General features: G+C 42.5%; 1 protein-coding gene across 1 annotated transcript in view; it reads left to right on the forward strand.

Annotated features, from left to right (window-relative positions):
• Positions 1 to 23444, forward strand: part of ncanb (neurocan b) — a 174078-nt gene that overhangs the window by 57601 nt on the left and 93033 nt on the right. Inside the window, exons 3-7 of the mRNA XM_072660147.1 lie at positions 4544 to 4936; positions 12838 to 13012; positions 15335 to 15462; positions 18106 to 18399; positions 19965 to 20723. Coding sequence (XP_072516248.1) covers positions 4544 to 4936; positions 12838 to 13012; positions 15335 to 15462; positions 18106 to 18399; positions 19965 to 20723 — 1749 coding nt within the window. The remainder of the gene's footprint in view (positions 1 to 4543; positions 4937 to 12837; positions 13013 to 15334; positions 15463 to 18105; positions 18400 to 19964; positions 20724 to 23444) is intronic.

Genomic DNA, 23444 nt, shown 5'->3' on the forward strand with positions numbered 1-23444 from the left:
CTAACAGAAGCAGGATCAGCTCTTTTAATCCCCTTGATTTCAGAAGAAGCAGCAAATGAGCAGGTGTCCCAATACTTTTGTCCAGCGGTACGAACAGTGTAAAGCCCTTTTAGGGATGAGGTTTTAGGGGTAAAAGGTACATAGATCAGCCTAAAAAAATCACAAAACCAAGCTGAAAAAAAAGCTGTTGCTGTTGCTGTTGCTGTTGCTTCACAAGCACGTCCAGAAGAAGACAAAGAAAGAGCCTGGAGACGTGGTGTCCTGCCAGTCTCTGTAGTTAATTACAGTGGAGTGGAGAGCCATTGATGACATTTCCCTTTCCATTTCCCGGGAAACTGTCCGCTTTACATTAAATCAGATCTGATAAGGGCCGGCAGGCGTAGACTGGGGGTGCCAAACAAAACCATATCTAATGAAAATAAATCAATGAATGAATTTCCATACTCCCGCTCTGATAGTCAGTACCCTCTCTATTCTGTCAATCCCCCCTCCTCCCTTCTCACACAGAGCATCATTCACACACTCCGCCTGCCTGAAAATTACATTTCCACTCTCCAGTCTGAGGAGGGGGAAAGAGATGGGTTCTGAGCTTCTTTTCTGCGCTTGGCTTCACTTAGATGATATAATGAATCGCAGTGCTTGCCTTAATCAATGCGTCTGTGACTGCAGCCATACTCTCAGATAGCTCTAATGGAAAGCGTATATAAAAGGGATCGCTTTTAAGTCCGGCTGAAGATCGGATTCTCTGGTGGCCTGAGGTGCAGCGATTCTGCTAATGGCTCAACTCAACGTTTTTTGCCCTCCACCTCCATATCCTCATATTACAGCCACTGGGGAGCATTAGCACACTAACAACTCCACAGGGCTGTGTACTTACTTGTGCCTCACTTGACCGAATCTATCCAGCACCCTATGGATCTCAGCATTGGCCAGAAAACACTACATCATGCATAATTCATCAAGGCTCATTGATCTTTAGGTAAATGAGCTTCTATTTGTCTTTTATAAGCCACCCACCAGCCTGTTTATGTGTTTCTGAGTTAATGGCTAATCTAACACTATAATTATTATCTGTTCATAGAGTTGGCCACGGCAGTGTGTCTACAGCTTATTGAATGAATAAATAATAATAATAATAATAATAATAATAATAATAATAAATATATATGTATAGTAAATATAATGTATACTATATATCATTATTATTACCACCATTAACCATCATTACTTTCATTATAAACCAGCCTTTTTATGGATTACATGACTGTGCATCAAACATCTGGGGGCATCTGGGGAGCTTTGTCATTTTACAAAAGTGCAGGAGTCAATCTTTTATGGCCTGACTGCACTTTTACACTGATATAAATGTGTTGATCTTCTGTCCTGTAAAGCAGCTTTATCATGTCAGTTGTAAAAAAACACTACAAATATATTTGAAGTGAAAACAGAATAGAATTTTAGTTGCTTTATAAATGCACACATACACATACATACATATTTACTATAGTGTATACATTAAACTGCACTAACCCCCTCTTCTATTTATGACCTCGAATGTAGGATGGGTTAAAAGTTGATCAGTGATCAGAATGTCTACAGTGTTTGTATAAGCTGGTAGTAAGAAATAATGAATACTGAATTCCACCATTGTTTTGTTATCAGTGTAAGAATGAGCACACAGTAATCTGCTGTTTACAGCAGGCGGTTAGGACAAGTTTGTAGTCTGTCATCCAACTCATCAGAAGCACAATGACAGCAAAACTTTCTGTTGTCATTCACAGCAGATGTGCGACAGCTGTAGGCCATTCTTACACTGGCCCCCTGCCTCAACACATCATCTTTAAGAATTGACTGTTCACTGTCTAATAAACTATATGTGAGGATTTCACTGACAGGAGCGTTAGTGAGGTCAGGATGTTGGATGAAGATGATCACCACCCAACCTCATCATCCCCAACTCCCCAAATCATCCCAAAAGTACTGGATGGAGCTCCACCACCATCATTCCAGAGAACACAGTTCTTCCACTGCTCCACAGCTCAATGCTGGGGGGCTTTATACCCCTCTAGCCTACGCATTAGGCAGCATGGTGCCAATAGGGTCATGATGTTTATCTGCTCCAGAGAGTCCTATTCTATTGGCAGTACTTCTTCTCTACAGGGACTAGACAAGCTGTGTGTGTGCATTTGCACATCTGTGTCAGCAATTGGTGCAAATTAAAGTAGCTAAATGCATAAATTCATTAGGAGAGGTGTCCACAAACATTTGGACATGTAGTGTATAAACAATGGCAGGGATGGGAGGTGGAGCTGATAGAGCTGAAGTTTTACGTAATGCTATTCCTAACCCTTTAACAGATTACAGAGAGCGCTGTTCAGATCTTTTCTCTTGGTAAAACCCTCAGAGCTGAAGAAGCAGCTGATAAAAGCTTTACCTGATAAAAGGGAATAAAACTCAAGGCCACACTTTTCCTGCCCTTGTTGTGATGTCGCTGCTCATCAGCACTCAGACCTTCCGGCTGTTTAAACCACCTTTAGACCAAAAGGCAAAATCTGCTCCTCTTACTGAAGAAGACGCTTTGATCAACATGAAGCGGATCAAATGTTGCGAAATATGCCCGAAATGTTGGAAAAGCTGTGCAGTCGTTCTTTCTGACATAACCCTTAGAAGTCAAGAGGTGGTACATTTATTTTCCTAATTGTGTAATTACACCATGAATTATGCAATAAATGATTTTACATGTAGTTTGTGTTTTGTAAGAATATCAGAGTAAAAAAAAAAAAAAAACGCACTGGATGCTTTTTCTCTTTCTGGGGATGTAACTGAATATGAAAACATTATATTCACCTTATTTTCAACAGTCGGGGATGGCCATCTTTGTTTACTTTGTGTTTGAACTTCTGGAGCTACAGCAGATCCCCTGATATTGATTACAAACCAAGAACAGTCTGTTACGGAGTTGTACGAAGAACCGTATAACCTATATCCACCCCATTTTAAAGAAGAGGATCTGACCCTGTGGTTGAAGTTGAAGGCGCTAAAAAAAAACGTCATCCGTACGTCTGCTCTTACTATTAGTGTTAAAGGGAAAACCAACACCAGAACATCCTCACCCAGAGAAAGACTCGTTTATGAAGCTCCGGTTAAGCAAGCAGGCGTGTTGGGCACTTGTGAGGCTCTTAGCTAGCAAGGAAAGCTCTTAGGCTAATGTCTAACCTGATAGCCTCTCGACGTGTCCACTTCACAGAATGGTAAGAGCAGACGTACGGACGTTTGGGTGGTTAAATTTAGGGCCTCCAACCAGAGACGCAGGTCCTTTTTTTCTTTGAATATGAATGTTATAATATAATGTGAATATGTTATATTATATATAATATATTCATAATATGAATCTTATTGTGTTGTGTTGGAAAGCTAGTTAGCTCTGCTCTAATTAGTGTTGAAAAGCCTGCTAGCACGTTGGGTTAGCACACTAAAAGATACCTCTAAGTTAAGACACTACTAAACACAAGTCAATAGGGTGAACACTCCGCTATTCGCCCAATACGACCGTAAACCATTTGATTCAAAATGTTTCACAGAAGCGTGTTTTATACCGCAGCCTATATGTGTGTCCACTGTATTACTTTGTGTGGACTGGGTGATCTGTATTAATTTAGTTTACACACTGTCTGTATCTTTACTTGTGTTTATAAGTGGGCGTGGCAGAATAAGGTGGATATTCTAAACAAATCTTAGCCACACCCACTTATAAACACAAGTAAAGATACATACAGTGTGTAAACTTAATGAATACAGATAGATGCTCAGTGGTGGGAGCACCGGTTTATCGATCACAGGGTTGTGGGTTCACTAAGCTGCCACTGTTGGGCTCGTCAGCAAGGCCCTTAACCCCCTCTGCTCCCTGGATGCCGCAGCGATGGCAGCCTATATGTGTGTCCACTGTGTTACTTTGTGAGTGTGTGCCCACTAATGCACTAATGTAGGCGAAGGCCAAACTGCGTCCGTGTCCAGCACTAATGATGAATGTGACTGTCTGTGTGTTCACACAACAATAGCTTTCAATTCAGATTGTAATATCTTTTCCACCACTTACAGACACAAATGTGTGTCGTATTGATTGGTTGATTGATCGATTAATTAATTAATCCACACTACTTGTTTCCTTGTGAAAAAGAGGTAATAGTGCATTACACCCGTAGTGGATTCCAGTTACACCATGCTTTTACTATAGCAGGAGGCCTACACTCTAAAAAAAAGGTTCCATTAAGAAAACGTCAGTGTGAAGAACCATTAACTTGGTAAAGAGCCTTTACATTGACTTCCTTAAACCTATAAAAGGTTCCTTACACAAACACCTCATAAACAGTGGTTCTTTATGGAAACTAAATTGGTTCTTTTCTGGCATCACTCAAAGAACCCTTTGTAGTACCTTTATTTTTAAGAGTTTTTTGAAAAGCAAGAAAAACTGAAGGTGTCTGCAGTCAGTGGGTCTGACCAATAACCTACTCATGTACCTCTCTCTCGTTTCTCTCCTCTTCAGACAAGGCGTGGGGCGACACTGTAGTGAACATGCGTAAGGTGACCCACCGGGCGGTCCAGGTGCCCTTGTCAGGCACGGCTCTGCTGCCATGCGTCTTCACCCTGCGCCCCAGCCCGTCTCACGAGCCGCCCCGCATCAAGTGGACTAAAGTGTGGGGCCAGCGTGGTCTTGACGGCCTGCAGAGGGAGCAGTCCATACTGGTGGCTAAAGACAATGTGGTGAAGGTGAAGAAGGCCTTCCAGGGCCGCGTGACCCTGCCCGGTTACCCAGACAACCGCTACAATGCCAGCCTGGCACTGACGGGCCTTAGATCCAGCGACTCCGGCATGTACCGCTGTGAGGTGGTCGTGGGCATTAACGACGAACAAGACACAGTGCCCCTTCAGGTCACAGGTAAGCTAGCGCCACAGAATGCTAATGTACTTCGCTGTAAAGAGAAGTGAGCTGTCTGCCACGGGGTGCCCTCGGGTCATGGAAAAGTGAGCGCCAGCTGGACCGTACAGGAAATATCTGACCTACTTTCTCTCATCTTTAGCTTACTGTACGAGCAAGCTTGCTTTTAGCCCAGAGACCTCGCAATTAACTGTCATTTAGCGCGGCCTGAGGGTGAGTATACGTGCGGTTGTTTTCTGTAACTACTAGATATTATTCCATCTGTAAAATCACTATAATTTTTCCACAGTAACCTATAGGTAGCATTTGTTGGATCTGCAGTTCTAGAAGAATTTTTAGCTCTGGTGTGAAGTCCTGTCTGTTTAAATTGCCTTTACATGGACGTTTTTGTCCATAGTGGCATACAGTGCATCACAGCTGTATGGTGTATACTGACCTCTGAAGAATTGATTCAGCCAGGGGTTGGAAGAATTGTGGAATCCCAGCTAACATGCCCATGTGGGGTCTGTATGGGAAGCCCAACTGGGAACCAGAATGTTTTGTCCATGGTTTCCATGTAGACGCCACATATGGATGCCCACCAGGGTCAGTGATGGGACTGGGAGGGGTTAAACATGGGTCTTATGCTGCACATGGGGCTTAGATGGAACCCATGTGAGATTGGAGTGGGCTGTAATGATGGGGCCTATTCATCGTATGTTATATTGATTTTCTAAGAGAAGATATGTAACTGTAAAAATAGAATCGAGTTTGATGATTTAGCACACATCAATTTTTTATTTAAACCCAGCACTTTTAGAGCACCTTTAGATCCTTTTCATTTTTTGGAGACGCATTAAACCTTGATGTCCAGACACGTCTACACCTCTGAACTGAGGGTCGTCAGAACTGTCACTTTAAGCCAAAACAGGGAGTGTCTGAGTGAGAGTGTATGTGCTGAGCAGCGCTGAACCCAGCTGTTACCTTTACTAACTTTGCACGCTAAAAGTACAGATCCTGCTTCACTCAGAATGATAATCAGAGAACGAGCTGCTGGATGTTGTTTATTTAGGGCTGATGTGTTTACCTTATTGACTAATGATGCAGTACGGACCTCAGAGCTGATCTACCTGCCCTACCTTCACTTTTAACAATACCATTCAACTCTGTCGTAGACGAATCCAGCTTAGCTCTAGCTCTAAATGACTACAGGCTGATGACACCACTTCAGCTCCAGATCAGTGGTTCTCACACTGTGAACGCACTGCTGAGTCAGTCATGTGGAGTCATGTCTGCACTTTGTCTGCACTGACTGCTAATTTCCCAGTAACACACCAGTAAAACAAATGCCACGAGTACATGTGATCTGAGTATAGAGCAGCCAACAGACCCCAGATCAGTTTCTGCACAGTTTTGTAGCTTTAGGGACTCTTAAATGGTAGAGAGAGTGTTTCATGTGATGCTCTCTCTACCAATTTACACATACTTATTTTATTCTTATTTTTTATCTTTACTTTGTGATAAACAGCTTTGAGGAAACCCAGTGCTATAGCTGACGCCACAGACCAGAACATATTTATTCTTTTACAAAACAGATGTGTACGATTAGAGAACAAGTACATTCGTACATAACATGCTATTGTTGAGTGAAAGAACAGTATGCTGAGTAAAAGAGAATTAAAACAAATACTTTTTAACATGTTTTTGTCTAATTTCACATAATATTTGCATTTGCACAAATACTGTATCTACAGGTGGGTCTTAGCATGAAAAACCTAAAGAACCCTGATGTGTACCACACAGTAAAAAGTCTCTTCAGCAGCTGAATAATAACAGGAACATTTGCCATTCATTGCAACTCTTGCTGGAAATTTCCAGGATGTTTGTCATTCTCAAAGCTCCTTTTAACTAATCGCTCTTTTGCACAACAGTCTAAATAAGCCCAGAACATTTCACTTTTTCTTTGAAGAAACACCTCAGACTGCTAAGCCTTAGAAAGCTCAGGGATGAGCTAAATTGACCCCTAACAGACCCTGCGGTATTAGGGATTCAGCACTGAAAGCTAAGCAGTAGAAACCTCCATGAATTTTAAGATGCTCAGGAAATCCGTCCATACAAGGCATAAAGCTTGTTCTGCTTAAAGTACAGGGTTATCCCTTTAGCCCTAATCCAGGGTAACTTAGAAAGTCTTAATTACCCGTTACACTGAAGATAGTTTAACATTAATTAACAAAAAAATAAAGTCTCCTGGCAATCTAAGTATTCTCAGTATTGCTTAATTATTGTATTTTCTAAGGCTAACGTTGAAGATGTAGCTCAATTACAGCTTAGTGCCTAAATGGATATCTTATATATGGCAGTATAATTATATGAATGTATATATTACAATATATAGAATTCCCTTATATCTAACACATTATCCAAACAAATTAAATATTAATATATATATCATATATCATATTACATATGTAGCAACATTTGAAATTGGCTGTTTTAATTTGGGACATGCAATTATTTGTAAATAATCTGTAAATAATCTGTAAATAATATTGTTTTTTTACTTCTATTATTTATAGTGTGTATATATTGGTAATTTAATTGAGTGTCTTGCTTTCCCTTTGCTGCTGTGACACTGTGAATTTCCACACTGTGGGACTAATAAAGGATTATCTTATTATGTTGTATATCTTCAGTTTAATATCAGCATATACAAACATATGTACCGTATATATGTGTGTAACATTTATATTTAACAATATATGAAATGCTCTTACACAAAAGCTGCTTAAGGACAGAACAGCAGCTTCAGAGGAGAAGGAAAAAAAACATTGTTAACTTTCAGTGGAAGTCAATCTAAAAAGATTTTGAAAAGTAATTTTGCAGCATTTCTATTGGTCCATTCATCATGACATTGCCAGATTGACATTGCAATTGCCAGATTCCAAATATGTAAAAAAAAAAAAAGTAAAATGTGGAACAGCAGCACTGTACTGTATACCATATGTACTATAATTGTACTGATATGTTTTCTGCATACAGTGAGTCCAAGAAGTATTTGATCCCTTGCTGATTTTCTTTGTTTGCCCACTAATAAAGACACTATCCTTCTGCACTTTTAATGGTAGATATATTCTAACATGGAGAGACAGAATATCAAGACAAAAATCCAGAATATAATTTTAAAGAATATATTTTAATTAATTTGTATTTCAATGAGGAAAATAAGTATTTGATCCCTCTTGCCAAACACACTCAATACTTAGTGGCAAAGCCTTTGTTTGCAAGCACAGCGGTGAGACGTTTGTTGTAGTTAACCACAAGTTTAGCACACACACCAGGGGGAATTTTGGCCCACTCTTCTTTGCAGATCCTCTCTAAATCATGAAGGTTGGTGGGCTGTCGCTTGGCAACTCTGACCTTCAGCTCCCTCCATAGATTTTCGATCGGATTGAGGTCTGGCGACTGGCTGGGCCACTCCATGACCTTAATGTGATTTTTCTTGAGCCAATCCTTTGTTGCCTTTGCTGTATGTTTAGGGTCGTTATCATGTTGGAAGACCCAACCACGGCCCATTTTCAGATCCCTGGCAGAGGGGAGGAGGTTGTCCCTCAGGATTGTGCGGTACATGGCTCCATCCATCTTCCCAGTGATGCGGTGAAGTAGCCCTGTACCCTTGGCAGAGAAACACCCCCAAAACATTATGCTTCCACCTCCATGCTTGACGGTGGGCACAGTGTTCTTGGGGTCATAGGCAGCATTTTTCTTCCTCCACACATGGCGGGTGGAGTTGAGGCCAAAAAGTTCAATTTTGGTCTCGTCTGACCACAAAACCTTCTCCCAATAACTTGGTTCATCTTTCAAATGATCATTGGCATACTTGAGGCGCGCCTCCACATGTGCTCTCTTCAGCAGGGGTACCTTTCGGGCACTGCAGGATGTGAATCCATTGTTGCGCAAAGTGTTGCCAATTGTTTCCTTGCAAACTGTGGTCCCAGCTGCCTTCAGGTCATTTGCTAACTCCTGCCGAGTGGTTGCAGGACGATTTCTGACTGTTCTCAGCATCATTGCCACCCCACGAGGCGAAATCTTCTTTGGAGCACCGGGCCGAGGTCTGTTGATTGTCATGTTATACTCTTTAAACTTTCTGATAATTGCACCAATAGTTGTTACTTTCACATCCAACACCTTACTAATCTTTTTGTAGCCCATTCCAGCTTTGTGAAGGTCAACAATTCTGACTCTGAGGTCCTGTGACAGCTCTTTGGTTTTACCCATGTTGGAGACTTGAAATCTGTGTGATCTGTCTGATTCTGTGGACAGGTGTTTTTCACACAAGTGATTAGTGAGAACAGGTGGCTTCAGGTCAGGTAACAAGTTGATTGGGAGTGTCTAACTGGTCTGTAAAAGCCAGAACTGCTAATGAATACTAAGGGATCAAATACTTATTTCACTCCATGAAATACAAATCAATTAATATATATTCCTTAGATTTATTTTCTGGATTTTCTTTTTAATATTCTGTCTCTCCATGTAAGAATACATCTACCATTAAAAGTATAGAATGATCATGTCTTTATTAGTGGGCCAACGAAGAAAATCAGCAAGGGATCAAATACTTCTTGGACTCACTGTATGTCTGTATGTATGTATATGAATGATCCATTATGCATATGTGTCCAATACATGATACTCATATATATATATATATATATATATATATATATATATATATAGTATAGTATAGTATTTATTATAGTATTTATATGTAGTACCCAGACAAAACTGAGCTCATGAACAGTATTTTTCTAATCAATGAACAGTATATTTTTCATGAACAGTGTATATATATATTTTATATAAACCCAATCCTATATGATATATGAGCGTATATGGCCATATATCACATTTCCATATGTGACTAATGACTGCTGCCATCAGTGTGCAGCAACATGTGCTGATTAGTACTATTGTTCACATCTGTGACTGAAATAAGACCAGCAGGACGATGCTACTCTGTGTTTTTGGCAGCTTTAGAAGTGTAATAGCAAAGCCTCTGCTGTTGTGAGCTAATTAGGGCAGTCAACAGCACCTCATACTCGGTTCCACCCACGCGCTTGCTATCACTACGACTTCAAAAAGCAAGCTGTACATACCATGACCCTCTTTTTTAACAAGACTGTGCTGTCTCTCGGTGGACCACAGGCCCACATAAAGTATCCCCCAATGTTTGTCATAGACAGTGAACATCTTTTCAGAGCTCAGACGGGCTCCTGTCCTCCTAGGAAAACGGAGGGAACTACAGAGGGAGCCAGTCTCAGAAACTGGAAAAAAGACGAGAGGGAATGAAAGGGTTGCTTCTATCCCAACTGCTGTCTTTGAAGTTCTCTATGACTGGGAACTGGCATGGAGAGTAGAAGGAAAGGGAGTGGGAGTGGGCACCCCCCCCCTTCTCTCAGAGGAATAGGGTCTCTTTTTTTCCTAGGCAATGCCTCAAGCATTCCACCTGAAATTGCAGTCCCGTACCCCAACCCTCCCCAACTCCAGGCTTGAGAATTCCCTCACTTCCTCTGTATTCTGAGCTCCTGGAGATGAAGGAAGCATTTAGAAGAGATGCAGGCTTGGCCTTCTTGCCCTCATCCCTTTTATCTTTGTGTGTTCTCCTGGGATTGTAGGTGGGAATTGCTGGGAGTGGATCTCGCAGAGGTGCTTTTTTTGCTGTGTGGGGAGGTTTGGGGAGGGCTGGGGTTCACCTATAGCCGATACGGTGTGGGAACAGCAGATGGACACTTCAAAAAGTAATCCCAGTTCTCATTTCTCTGCACAGCGGAGTGGAAGCCCATGCGCCCGTGGGTCAGGGTGTGGGCGCCGGGCTCCCACTTCACACTGTTTTAGTTTTTTCCTCTTCGCTGCACTCTTTCTCCATACTCTCGCTCACTCTCTTTGTGCCGTACCCCGAGGACAGGGAGGCGGGAGGAGCGTGGATGGATGGATGTGGGAGAGAAATGTGATGGAAATTCCTTGAGGGAGCAGAATAGAGCACATTTACAGTAGCTAATTTGAACACTGGCAGGCGAAAGGAATTACTCAGACACACACAGTTCATAATGGGCTATCTTTTTTGGTGTGTAATGGCATCAACATGAGCAGAAAGTGATGCATTGAATTCACTTGATTTAAACGTGGGCGTTATTTCCACATTAATAAAAGTCAGTAAGAAAGAATGGCTTGGGTATACACACATTGATCAGCCATAACATTAAGACCCAGGTGCCAGGTCAAGTGAATAACACTGATGGTCTGGTTTCAGTGTCCAGGGTGGATCTACATATTAGGCAGTGAGTGAACGGTCAGTTTTTGAAGGTGATGAAGGTGGTAAAGCAGAAAAAAATCCAAACTGTGATGTTCTAGACAATGACTGGGTCAGAACATCTCCAGGACATCAGGCAAGCAGGTCTTGTGGGGTGTTCCTGGTATGTAGAGGACAGTACCTTAAGGCTTATTGATGCTCACCTCCCAATCTATGAGACTTGAAAGATCTGCTGCCAATGTCTGAAGGTGTCCAGATACCACAGATACCCACACCAGAGGTCTTGTGGAGCCATGCCTTGATGGGTCTGGGCTGTTTGGGGGTGCGAGGGGGACCTACACAATATTAGGCAGGTAGTTTTAATGTTATGGCTGACACCAGCGTTTTGCAGATGTTTTGGAAAGAGATCTCTTCTTTTTGGTGGATAACCATAAAAATGTCTTGGTCTGCCAACAAGACATGGCAAGATGCCCCACTGCTCATGGAGTGGGGTGGTGGGTGAGGAAAGTCATCATAAGCACCAGTTTGTCAGTTGTCAGTTGAGAGTAAAGCAGAGGGATGTTTGGGTAGACCTACTGTGTTTTACTGAAATGAGGTGAAATCAGGCAAGCTCAGACCACAAGAAATAAGACCACTCCTTCTATTGGACTGACCTGTAGCTAATAACAGTAGCTAACATCTACAGGGCTGGAAGGTATAGCATACTCTCTTATAAATAAAGGTTCTACAGAGGGTTCTGTGAAGCCTTAGAACTTTGCAGTTTTTCTAAAAGAGATACACCTGTGAAGAACGTTTAAAAAGTTTAAAGAAATTGATTTGTTGAAGGTTTGTCAACAATTAAAACTTATTAACAAAAATTCTTTATGGAAACAAAAATGGTTCTTCTATGGCATCTTTTAAAGAACCATTTTAACACCTTTATTTTTGAGAGTGCATGGAGGATGTTCACACTTGGTGTCACATTGTCACGTTGTTTATTGTTTATTACTTATGTTTGTCTTAATTCTCACTAGTTTATCATTGCAATAAACATTTTTGGACATTCCATTAGCTGTAATAATAAAACCATGTGTATTAGTGTTGGCAGGTATTCCATAAATGTGCCATAAATCATTTTATTTACTTATTTTATTGCACAGATGTTTACATTTGACCAAAGTTTTAAGCTGATATAAACTGATATATTTATTCAGTTCCAGAAGTGTTTAGGTGATGCCAGACGGCAAGATATCTGTATATATTATTTTATTTGATCTATTATAAATATATATATATATATATTTTTTTTTTTTTTTTTTTGATACATTTATTACATATTATTTTTATTACATTTGGGACACTACATATGCTGAATTTCTCTGATGCGCTTGGATTTAGTATGCATTTCTACATTTTATATACATTTATTTATTAACATCTGAATATATGTCTTTATACTATATCCCTTGCATATAAATTCACAATTATATATGATAATTTATTAATTAATTATTAATAAATTACAAAATCCAAAATCAGAATATAAACAATTCTGATCACCTGACTGTGTAAAGCTTGGCTGCTTTTCTTCTTCCAGTGTTAATCATCTTCATTCTCTGCCTCATGAACTCCACAGGAGTGGTCTTCCACTACCGAGCCCCTCATGACCGCTACACCCTGTCCTTCCCCGAGGCCAAACATGTGTGTGTGGAGAACTCCGCCGTGATCGCCACACCTGGCCAGCTGCAGGCCACTTTCGATGATGGCTATGACAACTGTGATGCCGGCTGGCTCTCTGACCAGACTGTAAGGTGAGGTCAGAAGATCGCTGTGCTGGTACTGACTGGAAAGCTTAGTCAGCGTGTGATACAAGGTTTTAATGCTTTGTGGTGCTCCAGGTTGTAAATGCTGCTCCACAGTCAGTTTATGGGACCGGATACAGCTGAAACTCAGTAGGTACTTTTTGTTGGTAAGCAGTGTTGGGTTGATTACTAGACTGTACAGAGTGTGTTCAGTAAAGTATCCCATTACAGTTCATATACAAGTATCAGATGAGTACATCTTGAAAAGACACCTGGGCAGAATGCTGTTCCTCGCCGCTACTGGTCAGCAGTTTTCTCAGTGTCGAGGTTCTTTGAATATGAATCACGATATTTCTCTTTTGTGACAAAACAATTGCTTAGCAGTTAACTCCTTCTGCTCCATGACCTTACATCCTATTACACCCCACAAATGTAATGTAAAGTATAGTAAAACTAAAACTGATTTAAGACTCATGAAATGAAAGGAGCTGATTCAGCCATAGCATCTGTTAATTAATTAACCCCTTATGCTCTGTGACTTTTATTACACCTTAAGGATTACTAATCAGTAAATTCAAGCAAAGCAAACTAGCTGTTTCTATGTTTCTAACAGTGGAGAAAAAGTCAGGACGCACCCATTGTGTTTCCAGGAGTTTAAGAGTCCTGAAGTTCTGAAATTCTCCACTTTTATTTTTACTCCCTTCAGCTGCTTCAGTCCACCATAATCCTCTTGCCACTTGTCTCATGACCTGAGTAAACAGTTCTCCATATCCTAACAACAGATCTTGTCAGTTTGACTATTTACTGGTTCTGAATGTGCCATCAGAATAGATCATGTAGGAGGAGACCCAGGAGGTGTTCAGGAGTCTTCTGCTTTAAGCTATAAGGACCCTATAAGGGCCCTTATAGACCCCAGACCCTCATCTACTAGGTGGAGCTAGGACGGGTGGATAGGACTAAAGAGTTGGATGAAAGCTTAGTCATGGATTTATTATTCTCTGTATTGTGTTGTGTTGTGTTGTCTGTCTGTCTGCACTTGTATTGTGTTCTGTATGCACTGTGTCTGTGTTGCACCATGGTCCTGGAGGTACGTTGTTTCGTTTCATTGTGTACTCTGTATGTAGTTTAAATGACAATAAAACCCATTTGATTTGACTTGACTTGACTTGATATGTAAGATAGTGATGAGTGAGTGATGAGCATTGTTCAGTTGAGGTTATGAGGTGTGTAACACCATGCCACAATCCTCCAGTCCAGTACCACTCCAGTGCTGAGTTTATTACTGATGAATATATCCACCACTGAGAAGACTGAGGAGAAGCAGTTTGTGGAGCTCCTCTTTAGAGTCCATCTAATGATCACCTGATGTTTACTGCACGCTGTGAGAGGATTATAAAATGGTAAATAACCAGGCATTGATTTTCAGATTAAAAGCCTTCTCTGTAGAGAGTAGCTGTGTTCTGAACACCACCTTCAGTTCGGTATTCAGAATGCAAATTTCCAATATTTCTATTCTGTTCTCTCCCAGCCCCACCATTAACCACGTACTCAAACAGAATAGCTTGATACTCTTTCATTTGCCACCTAACACACAGGCCAATCACTAACATGCAAAGTCTGCTTGGCTCAATAAACTGACTGTATTTGTTTAGAGAGTTTATCGGCCTCGCGCCGCTCTCCCCTCTCGGCTGTGTGTCTCAGCACCACTCCTTTCCACTACAGCAAAGAGCTTGCCACTTCCAGTCACATCAGCGTGCAGCTGACTGTCAGACTGGAGCTCGTATCTGATGGCGACACTCGCTCACGTCTACCACATATGGTCGGTCAGTAATTGGGTTGAAATACACAGGTTTCGGTAGGCAAAAGCAATGGCTGCTGTCTTGGCAGAGCTCTAATTGAGCTATCTCCTGAGGAATGTTGGCAGGAAATCAGTGACTACCCAAATGTCTGGTTAATGCAGAGAGTGTAGTGTGTGTGTGTGTGTGTGTGTGTGTGTGTGTGTGTGTGTGTGTGTGTGTAAATATGTGGGTTGTTTTAATGGCTTGATGAAACTGCTTGCAATAACTGCTAAATGCATGAGATCCCTTTCAGCTGCTTTCCTCCAGAACCCAGGAGCACGGTGTGAAGTCTCTTAATCAGACTTTAGCTTGCACCTCAGCTACATTTGAATTGTTGTGCACAGTTGGAGTTTCTCTCTCTCTCTCTCTCTCTCTCTCTCTCTCTCTCTCTCTCTCTCTCTCTCACTCTCTCTCTCTCTTACCGTCTGCCTGTCGGTCTGTCTCTCGTCTAATTGGAAGCAGTTGCTTATTTCCTTTGTCCTTCCCTCCACAGGTACCCCATCCAGTCTCCCCGGCCTGGCTGCTATGGTGACCGGGAGGACTCACCCGGCGTAAGGAACTATGGCATTCGCTCCCCTGATGAGCTGTTTGATGTCTATTGCTTTGCAGAGAGCCTAAAAGGTAGTCTACTGTAGCGATCACACTACATTCTATGTCCAAATGTTTGTGGACATCCCTTTTAATGAGTGTAGACACAGTTGTGTAAACACTTATGCAGCTTGTCTAGTCCCTGTAGAGAAGAAGTACTGCCAATAGAATAGGACTCTCTGGAGCAGATCAACATCATGACCCTATTGGCTCCATGCTGCCTAATGCCAGACGTGGGCTAGAGGGGTGTAAAGCCCCCCAGCATTGAGGAGCTGTGGAGCAGTGGAAGAACTGTGTTCTCTGGAATGATGGTGGTGGAGCTCCATCCAGTACTTTTGGGATGAGTTGGGGAGTTAGGGATGATGAGGTTGGGTGGTGATGATCATCCATGCAGTGAAATCAAAGCAATGCTTTGGAATCTAGTAGAGGTAGAGACAGTTACTCCAACAAAAACAGGATCAAATCTTTTTAATACCCTTGATTTCAGAAGAAACAATGGAGTAGGTGTCCCAATATTTTTGTCCATATTGTGTATGAAGCTTGGTATCTCATAGACCTTTTTCCTTCTTTGAAGTGATGGAGTGTAACTATATACTTGGTAAATGCATCAGTGGTGCAGGAGAGCATAATTGACCTCAATCAGTCAATTCAGTCACTCTGGCTGAATAGGATGACCCTCCCTCTCCCCCCATCACTCAGTGCAATACTGGACAGTTAGTGTTCTCCTCCAAGCGTGTTGAGCTGTTCAGTGACGTAATGTTAGTACCAGAGGACATTTGCTGGCTCTCAACCTCTTAGTTCTCAGGGAGATCCAGCTACACTATTTGGACAAAAGTATTGGGACACCTGCTCATTCATTGTTTATTCAAGGGTATTAAAAAGAGTTTCTCCTGCTTTTGTTGTTCCTCTACTGGAAATTGCCACCTCTAAAATCTTATCAGAAATGTATAAGGGGACAGAGATGCCCCCATTAAGAGTTGGCAGTCTGTGGGTGGTCTCTTCTGTATATCCAGACCATTAGAGGGAGGCATCGTCCCAGTGTTGTTGTAAAGTACAATTTTGACCAATATCCGTGAACATCTCTGTTTTGAGGGAGGATGTGTGAGGATGTGTGAGCTGGGAGTCAGACACACTAGTTTCATATTCCTGCTTTTCAGTACTGCTCTCAGCTCTCAGTACTGTGTGCCAAACTAGGTCTCCATATTTTCAGCCCTGTGCCACTATTCATGCCAGAACGGGTACACTGTAAAAACACTGTCCTATTCAGTTTACTAGTTACCCCCCGAGTACATCATCTGTGGGCTCTTTCCAACAAAATAAGACCACTCTTCCACAAAATCAGAATGCAGTACGCTATAAAAAAAGCTGTTTACCTTTAGTGTTCAGAGCTTCACACATTGTGGTCATAGTTGTATTCAGGCGCCTCCTGGTTTATGGAGTCTTTTGTGCTGTGCTGACTTTGTTCATCTCAAATCGATTATTTGTTGTTTTCATCCAGTACGTGATGTGTGTGGCTGCACTGTATCTAAATATTACACAAACACAGAAGTCCAGCTTCAGTTTTGTGCACTTCCTTAAAGGGAGGCTTTACCTAAAACTGGTATTTTCTGATGTTATTGGTCATGTTGTGCTGAGATGCTAAGTTCTGCACTGGTTTCTGGTTTCTGAGATGGAGAATGATGCCTTCAGCATTAATGTGAATCTGCAGACGACTCAGACTGAAGGCGTCCTCTATTTTAGACAGTATGTGCTTGGTTTAAGAATCGTTGGTTTAATGGTTGGGTGAATTTAGACAGATGGATGGATGAATATGAATGGCCAGATGGATGGATGAATGACTTTAGATGGATGGATGGATGAATTTAGATGGATGAGTTTGAATGAATGAATGGCTTTAGATGGATGGATGGATGAGTTTAGATGGATGAGTTTGAATGAATGAATGAATGAATGGCTTTAGATGGATGGATGGATGGATGAATTTAGATGGACGGATAGATAAGTGGATGGAGGGGTGGATACATTTAGATGTTTGCAGTTTGAATGATTGAATGGCTTTCGCTGGATGGATGAATTTAGATAGACGGATGGATGAATGGATGGATGGATGAGTTTAGCAGACGGATGGATAAGTGGATGGAGGGGTGGATACATTTAGATGGATGAGTTTGAATGAATGAATGGCTTTAGATGGATGGATGAATTTAGATAGATGGATAGGTTGACTTTAGAAGGATGGACGGACAGATGAATTTGGATGGATGTGTATAGATGGAAAGACTGGTGGACAGACAGATATTAAAACAGACAGACAGACATACGTGTGTCACACTGTTCTCTGGACTAGAACACAGGCACATTTCAGGCTTAAAGAAGCTGCTACTCCTGTTCTCAGATATGCAGCATATTTTTGGCCATTTTTTGAGACAACAGTGTATCATGCAGAGCCAGAACCCCAACATGATTTGAGGCAAAGTGTGAGCTGATTCAGGCGTGCAGCGTACACGGCGCTAATTTGTGTACATAAGCTTTCATTCTTTAATTGCGTTAGCTGCATTAGTCTCGTAGCTCCAGGGTAACACTGAAACTACAGAAGCAAACTTGGCCGATTGACGAGCTTAGGGGGAACGGTTACGCTGGTGTAATCCAACTCTCCCACTCTTCTCCATTTTCCAGGCGAGGTGTTCCACTCAAGCGTGCCAGAGAAGCTGAGCCTGGCCACAGCGTCCACCCACTGCCACACGCTGGGCGCTCAGCTGGCTACTGTGGGGCAGCTCTTCCTGGCCTGGCAGGCCGGCCTGGACCGCTGTGACCCGGGCTGGCTGGCCGACGGCAGCGTGCGCTACCCCATCAACCAACCGCGGCGCAACTGTGGTGGAGATGAGCCAGGGGTCCGCACTCTCTACCATAACCCAAACCGAACCGGCTTCCCTGACACCACCAACCTGTTCGACGCCTACTGCTACCAAGGTAGAGAGCCAGTCGAAGGCGGAGTGGCTAATTCTCCTCACATTCATCAATCAATTCCTCTTAAGGATTAGTGCTTGGTCCCCTGCAGTTTCTACCACATTCATGTGCCAGAGAAGCTACCCACCTACTTACACACACACATACACACACACACACACACACACACTGTCCTTTCTGACTCCTTTCCATCTTCAGAGAGATGATATGGAATTCTGATGAGCATTATTTTAGCAGCACAGTCCATTTCCACTATCGCCAGCAGACTCAGCCAGTGATGAGGAGCATTTCAGATATGTATGACAAGAGCTGTATTACTTTTACTTTGTTTGAGCTATTTTAAGAAGCTTTTTCTTTGTAGCTTTGCTTTTAGTAAAATCGTCCAGTGATTTTCAGTTTTTTTAGGGTGCTATTATGTTGGGCTAAGACATCAAAAGCCTGGAAGAAGTGACTTTTCTGGCTCGTATGAGATGCACACCAATCCTGAGCTGATCATTTATTCCTGAAAAGAAGATTATAAATAGGCAAAGCAAAAAAGCCAAAGTAAAGTCCTGAACACAGTCAATCCTAACCTCAGAAAATGATAGGCCTTAATGATAACTAATGTACAGTGAGTACACTTCACTGCTCCTGTCGAGGAAATGGCCAAAGGCTGGCGTGTGGAGTCTGGATGAAGAGAGTATAACTGTGGAGTTCACTGTGTTCTGAGGTCATGTTTAGGTTATTATTCATGAGCATTATTGTTTAGCATCAATCAAGAACACAGGAAATCAGTATGTGTTCATCTGTTCTCCTCTTTTGTTCTATAAAACACTGTCTACATGCATATCATGCGTTATCATTGTGTAAAAAACTTTTTTCATTTTGAAGCATTTTTATTGGTCCATTCATCGTAATTTTGTTTCAGGGCTGTGTGGACTTGAAATGATCAGATTTGACATCTTTCACTTTCACATGTGGTCCTAGATTGGATGCATATTGATTGATTCATGGGCATGCAACATGGCCTGGGGTCCACAAGTTCGAATCCTGAGCCAAGCCGCTTTTCCATCAGCGGCTGGAGTTTGAGAAAGCCATACTTTCTCCGGGTGGGTAGATGACGCTCTAGGTGGTGTGGTGGAGCTGGGGACTCGGCACGGGGACTCAGCTGCCCAGTGATGCCACATCGATGGCAGTTTGAAAAGACGCTGAATCTGTGCCTGGCTTCACATGTATTGGAGGAGGCATTTACTAGTCCTCACCCTGATAGCGTCGGGAGCATTGCCAGTGCTAGGGGGATCTATGAACGGGTGGGCTAATTGCCAGAACCAAATTGGGATAAAATTAGACAAAATAATGTATAATAAAAAAAGGATTATGTAAACCACCAAATCTGATTTAAACAAAAAAATTAATGAATTAATCCAACATCAAAATCTGTTTCACTGTTGTTACAAGCCAAAGAACCTAAATTTCAAAACTATATTTTCTGTAACTGTGGCATCTAAGCATTTCAGGGTTAAGAGAGTTTAGGGATATATGTTCTAGTAACTGGGTTTCTCACTTTCTCATCTCTTCATGTGTTACAGAATCAGAAGCAATGGCCCTTCTGCAGACTTCACAGGCCTCCAGCTCAAACTCCACAGATGACTGGGAGCAGCTCCAGCAAAACGGAGCGTTCCCTCAGCCCTCCACCTGGACCGGCCTAGTAGACCTGGATAAGGAAGAGTTCAACTCCATCGCAGAAAACGAGTCCTCAGAGATCTCAGAGGAACATGTGGTAATCCATCTCCGGCCTGGAGAGAGGTCAGTGCGCTGGGGAGAGGATGCCACCAAAGATGGATCTTCTCCCACTCTGGAGAGCCAGGTGGACCGTCAGGGGGGCTCAGCCAGAGAGGAAACCGGTGAAAGAGAAGAAGCCGAGAGCCTCAACGCATCTCCTGACCCCTCCTTGACCACGCCGTCTTCGTCCACGCAGGCTCAGACCAGCAACAGTGTCCTCTACAACTTTGTCAACTCTTTTATGAAACCCTGGAGGCATTGGACAAGAAATGGGGAGATGGAAGCCCCATCAACAGAGTCAAGCCTAATGAAGGAGACCTTAGATGTGGTCCAGCCATCCAAGATGAAACCTGGTGATGAATTCAGAGGGAGCAAAGGAAGCACTGATAATGCTATCTTGGAGCCTAAAAGTGTGGAAGCTTCAACTAACCCCTTCACACCAAACTCAGAGGAAGGGCTTTTAGAGCAGGAGAAAGAGGTAGTCCTGACTGTACCTGAACATGAGCTGAAGAACCCCAGCAAATCCCAGACAGAGCCCTCAGTTTCACAAGTGGTAACAGCTAATGGTGAGAGCACTTTCTTCTCTGGACTCTGGAGTGTGTGAAGTTATCTTACTGTACACTTGTTACTGTACTGTTACTGCCGGTTCCTCAGGCTTGGCAGCAGAACTTATTTATGAGCAGAGCCCTCCAAAATGATCCCAAACTCAGAGACCCCATAGCCCTAACCCTAACCCTGATCCTAATCCTAACCTTAACCTCAACCCACAACCTAACCCATTCTAACCCACAACCTAACCCTGATCCTAATCCTAACCTTAACCCCAACCCAAATCCTAACCCAGCTGTACCCACAACCTAACCCTGATCCCAATTCTAATCTTAACCTCAACCCACAACCTAACCCTAACCCTGATCCTAATCCTAACCCTAATCTCAACCTCAACCCAAAACGTAACCCTGACCCATATTCTAATCTTAACCCAAAATCTAACCCAGCCTTACCCAGAACCTAACCCTTACCCTGATCCTAATTGTAACCTTAATCTCAACCCACAACCTAACCCTAACCCTAACCCTAACCCTAACCCTGATCCTAATCCTAACCCTAACCTCAACCTCAACCTCAACCCAAAATGTAACCCTGACCCTAATTCTAATCTTAACTCAAAATCTAACCCAGCTGTGCCCACAACCTAACCTAACCTTCTTCTTTTGGACACTTAAGAACACAGGCCCAGTTAGTCAGGAGGTCATTTAGAGGAGTAGCGCCCCATCAGCTCCATGCTAATGCTACACCACACTTCATAAACAATAAGGGAGATTTAACTGAGAGTGTGTTTATGACAGTTTGTTTAGGAGATGATTTTGTGGCAGCTCTTCAGACATCTGCTCTGGATAATTTGGGTTCTTTAAGTTCTTGGTTATAACCAGAGCAGATGGCTGAAGAACTACCATGAAGTCCTTTACGCAAAAAAAAGCTCATTCAGGAAAAGTCTTTCCTACATTTCGAAGGTTAGTGTGGCAGTATAATGGAGTTGGGGACTGCTCCACTAAATGACCCCCTGACTGTCTGGGCCTGTGCTTTGCATACTAGGTACAGTATCAGGTGGGTAGCATGAGAATATTTTATTGTATTGTGCTAAATTTGATCAAGTGAAGTCAAATTTAGATTTATTTGTAAAGAGTAAGTGCTGGTGTAAGTAGCATGATGTTACACTTCTAGGTCTGCATCAGTACAGAACATCTGCAGTGTTCACATCAGGCCCACATAGTGACATCAGGCATTTAACACTGTTCCATTATACTGATTAACTCATATTCGCCATAGGCCTGTGGACCATTCAGTCAATTAGGCCATATAGGCCCTATATATAGGCCCCAAGACACCCAGCACTACAGTGGTCTTGCTTTTCTTAGTGTTGCCAGTGGTCTTTCTTATGAACAGCTTTCTCTCTGTTGTCAGCAAGGCTTTACTTAGCATATTGTGGATATCGTCAGTGCTTAAAGAACACTGACCAACTGCATGCTTCATAATAAAGGGCATACTTAGTCCTGTTTAATTAAATGGAGTGCAACAGATTCTGAATATAACAATTATACCTAGTATGGGTGGGTTTTTGGATAGCAGTGTATTGCCCACCCCTACAGGATATTCAAATGCATGGTTCAGGCTGGTTATTCATGCTAGAAGTCACTTTTCAATCTGAGTAGATGAGGACTAGATGTTCCTACATGGCCTCTAAAAAAACTATTTGAAAATATTTAATATATTTTTAAAGTAGACTTTTTTCAGCACTCATCCAGTTAGAATATTCCATTACAGTGAGAAACCAGGTGTAGAGTCTGTAGATGTATATTGATTGCAGTCTGATGAACGGGGTGAACTGCACATGTCCCCGAGAGCCCAGTCACCGGGGGTGGAGGCTTCTTCTCAGAAACACTTCATTCTCAGAGAGGAGGCGAGTAGGAGGGGTGGTAAAGAGGTCACAGTACTGAGATACACTACATTCCCCTCTCTCTCGCCTCAGGGCTTCAAACTGGGAATCAATGCCTGTCATCGCCGCCCAGGCATAAGTAGCATATCATCTCATGTCAGAAAGCTGACGGCACAAGGAGTCAAGCTTAAAAAAACGTTAATTTTTAAAGCCTCAGGCCGTGATTGGAGCGTCTGAAAGTGATGTGGTTTTGGCTTCGATACATTTCTGTACAACTTTCCACTGGAGGCGGCATCAATACAAATATCCTCCCGCCGCGAGCCATATTCAATGAGGGACATTAAAGTTTAATGCTGGGTGAAAATTTAGCTTTAGTCAGCATGCATTATTTACATCCGAATCTAATTAATGCACCACAGCCAGGCCATCAGTTGAGCCGGAGCATTCCAGGTCTCTTCCAATTAGAGCGCAGTGTGCAAGGTGCGATTATCACACACAAGCACACACACACACACACACTGTGAGTGAAGAAGTGCCAGAAAGGATGGCTACAGGGAGAGCTCTTGCAGTCTTACGGCCTGAATTAGGCTTCGGTGGCTATTTCATCCTTCACTGCCTCCTGCTTCATCTTTCTCCTTGTTTTGTGTTTGATTGGACGGCGGCTGTGGAGAATTTCAACTCTGAGACTGAGCTGAATGTTATGAGCTCTGTCTTTGGCCCTGAATCCCCCCTCCCCCTCCAAAAAAAAGAAAAGGAGAACAAGTCTTCCACTAGGGCTTGAGGGTTTGAATTATGGATCAAATATCAAACATCTTTGAGCATCTTCCAGAAGAACCGCGTTTAGACACAC

Source organism: Salminus brasiliensis, chromosome 17 (assembly GCF_030463535.1).
Source record: "Salminus brasiliensis chromosome 17, fSalBra1.hap2, whole genome shotgun sequence".
NCBI classification, from domain to species: domain Eukaryota; kingdom Metazoa; phylum Chordata; class Actinopteri; order Characiformes; family Bryconidae; genus Salminus; species Salminus brasiliensis.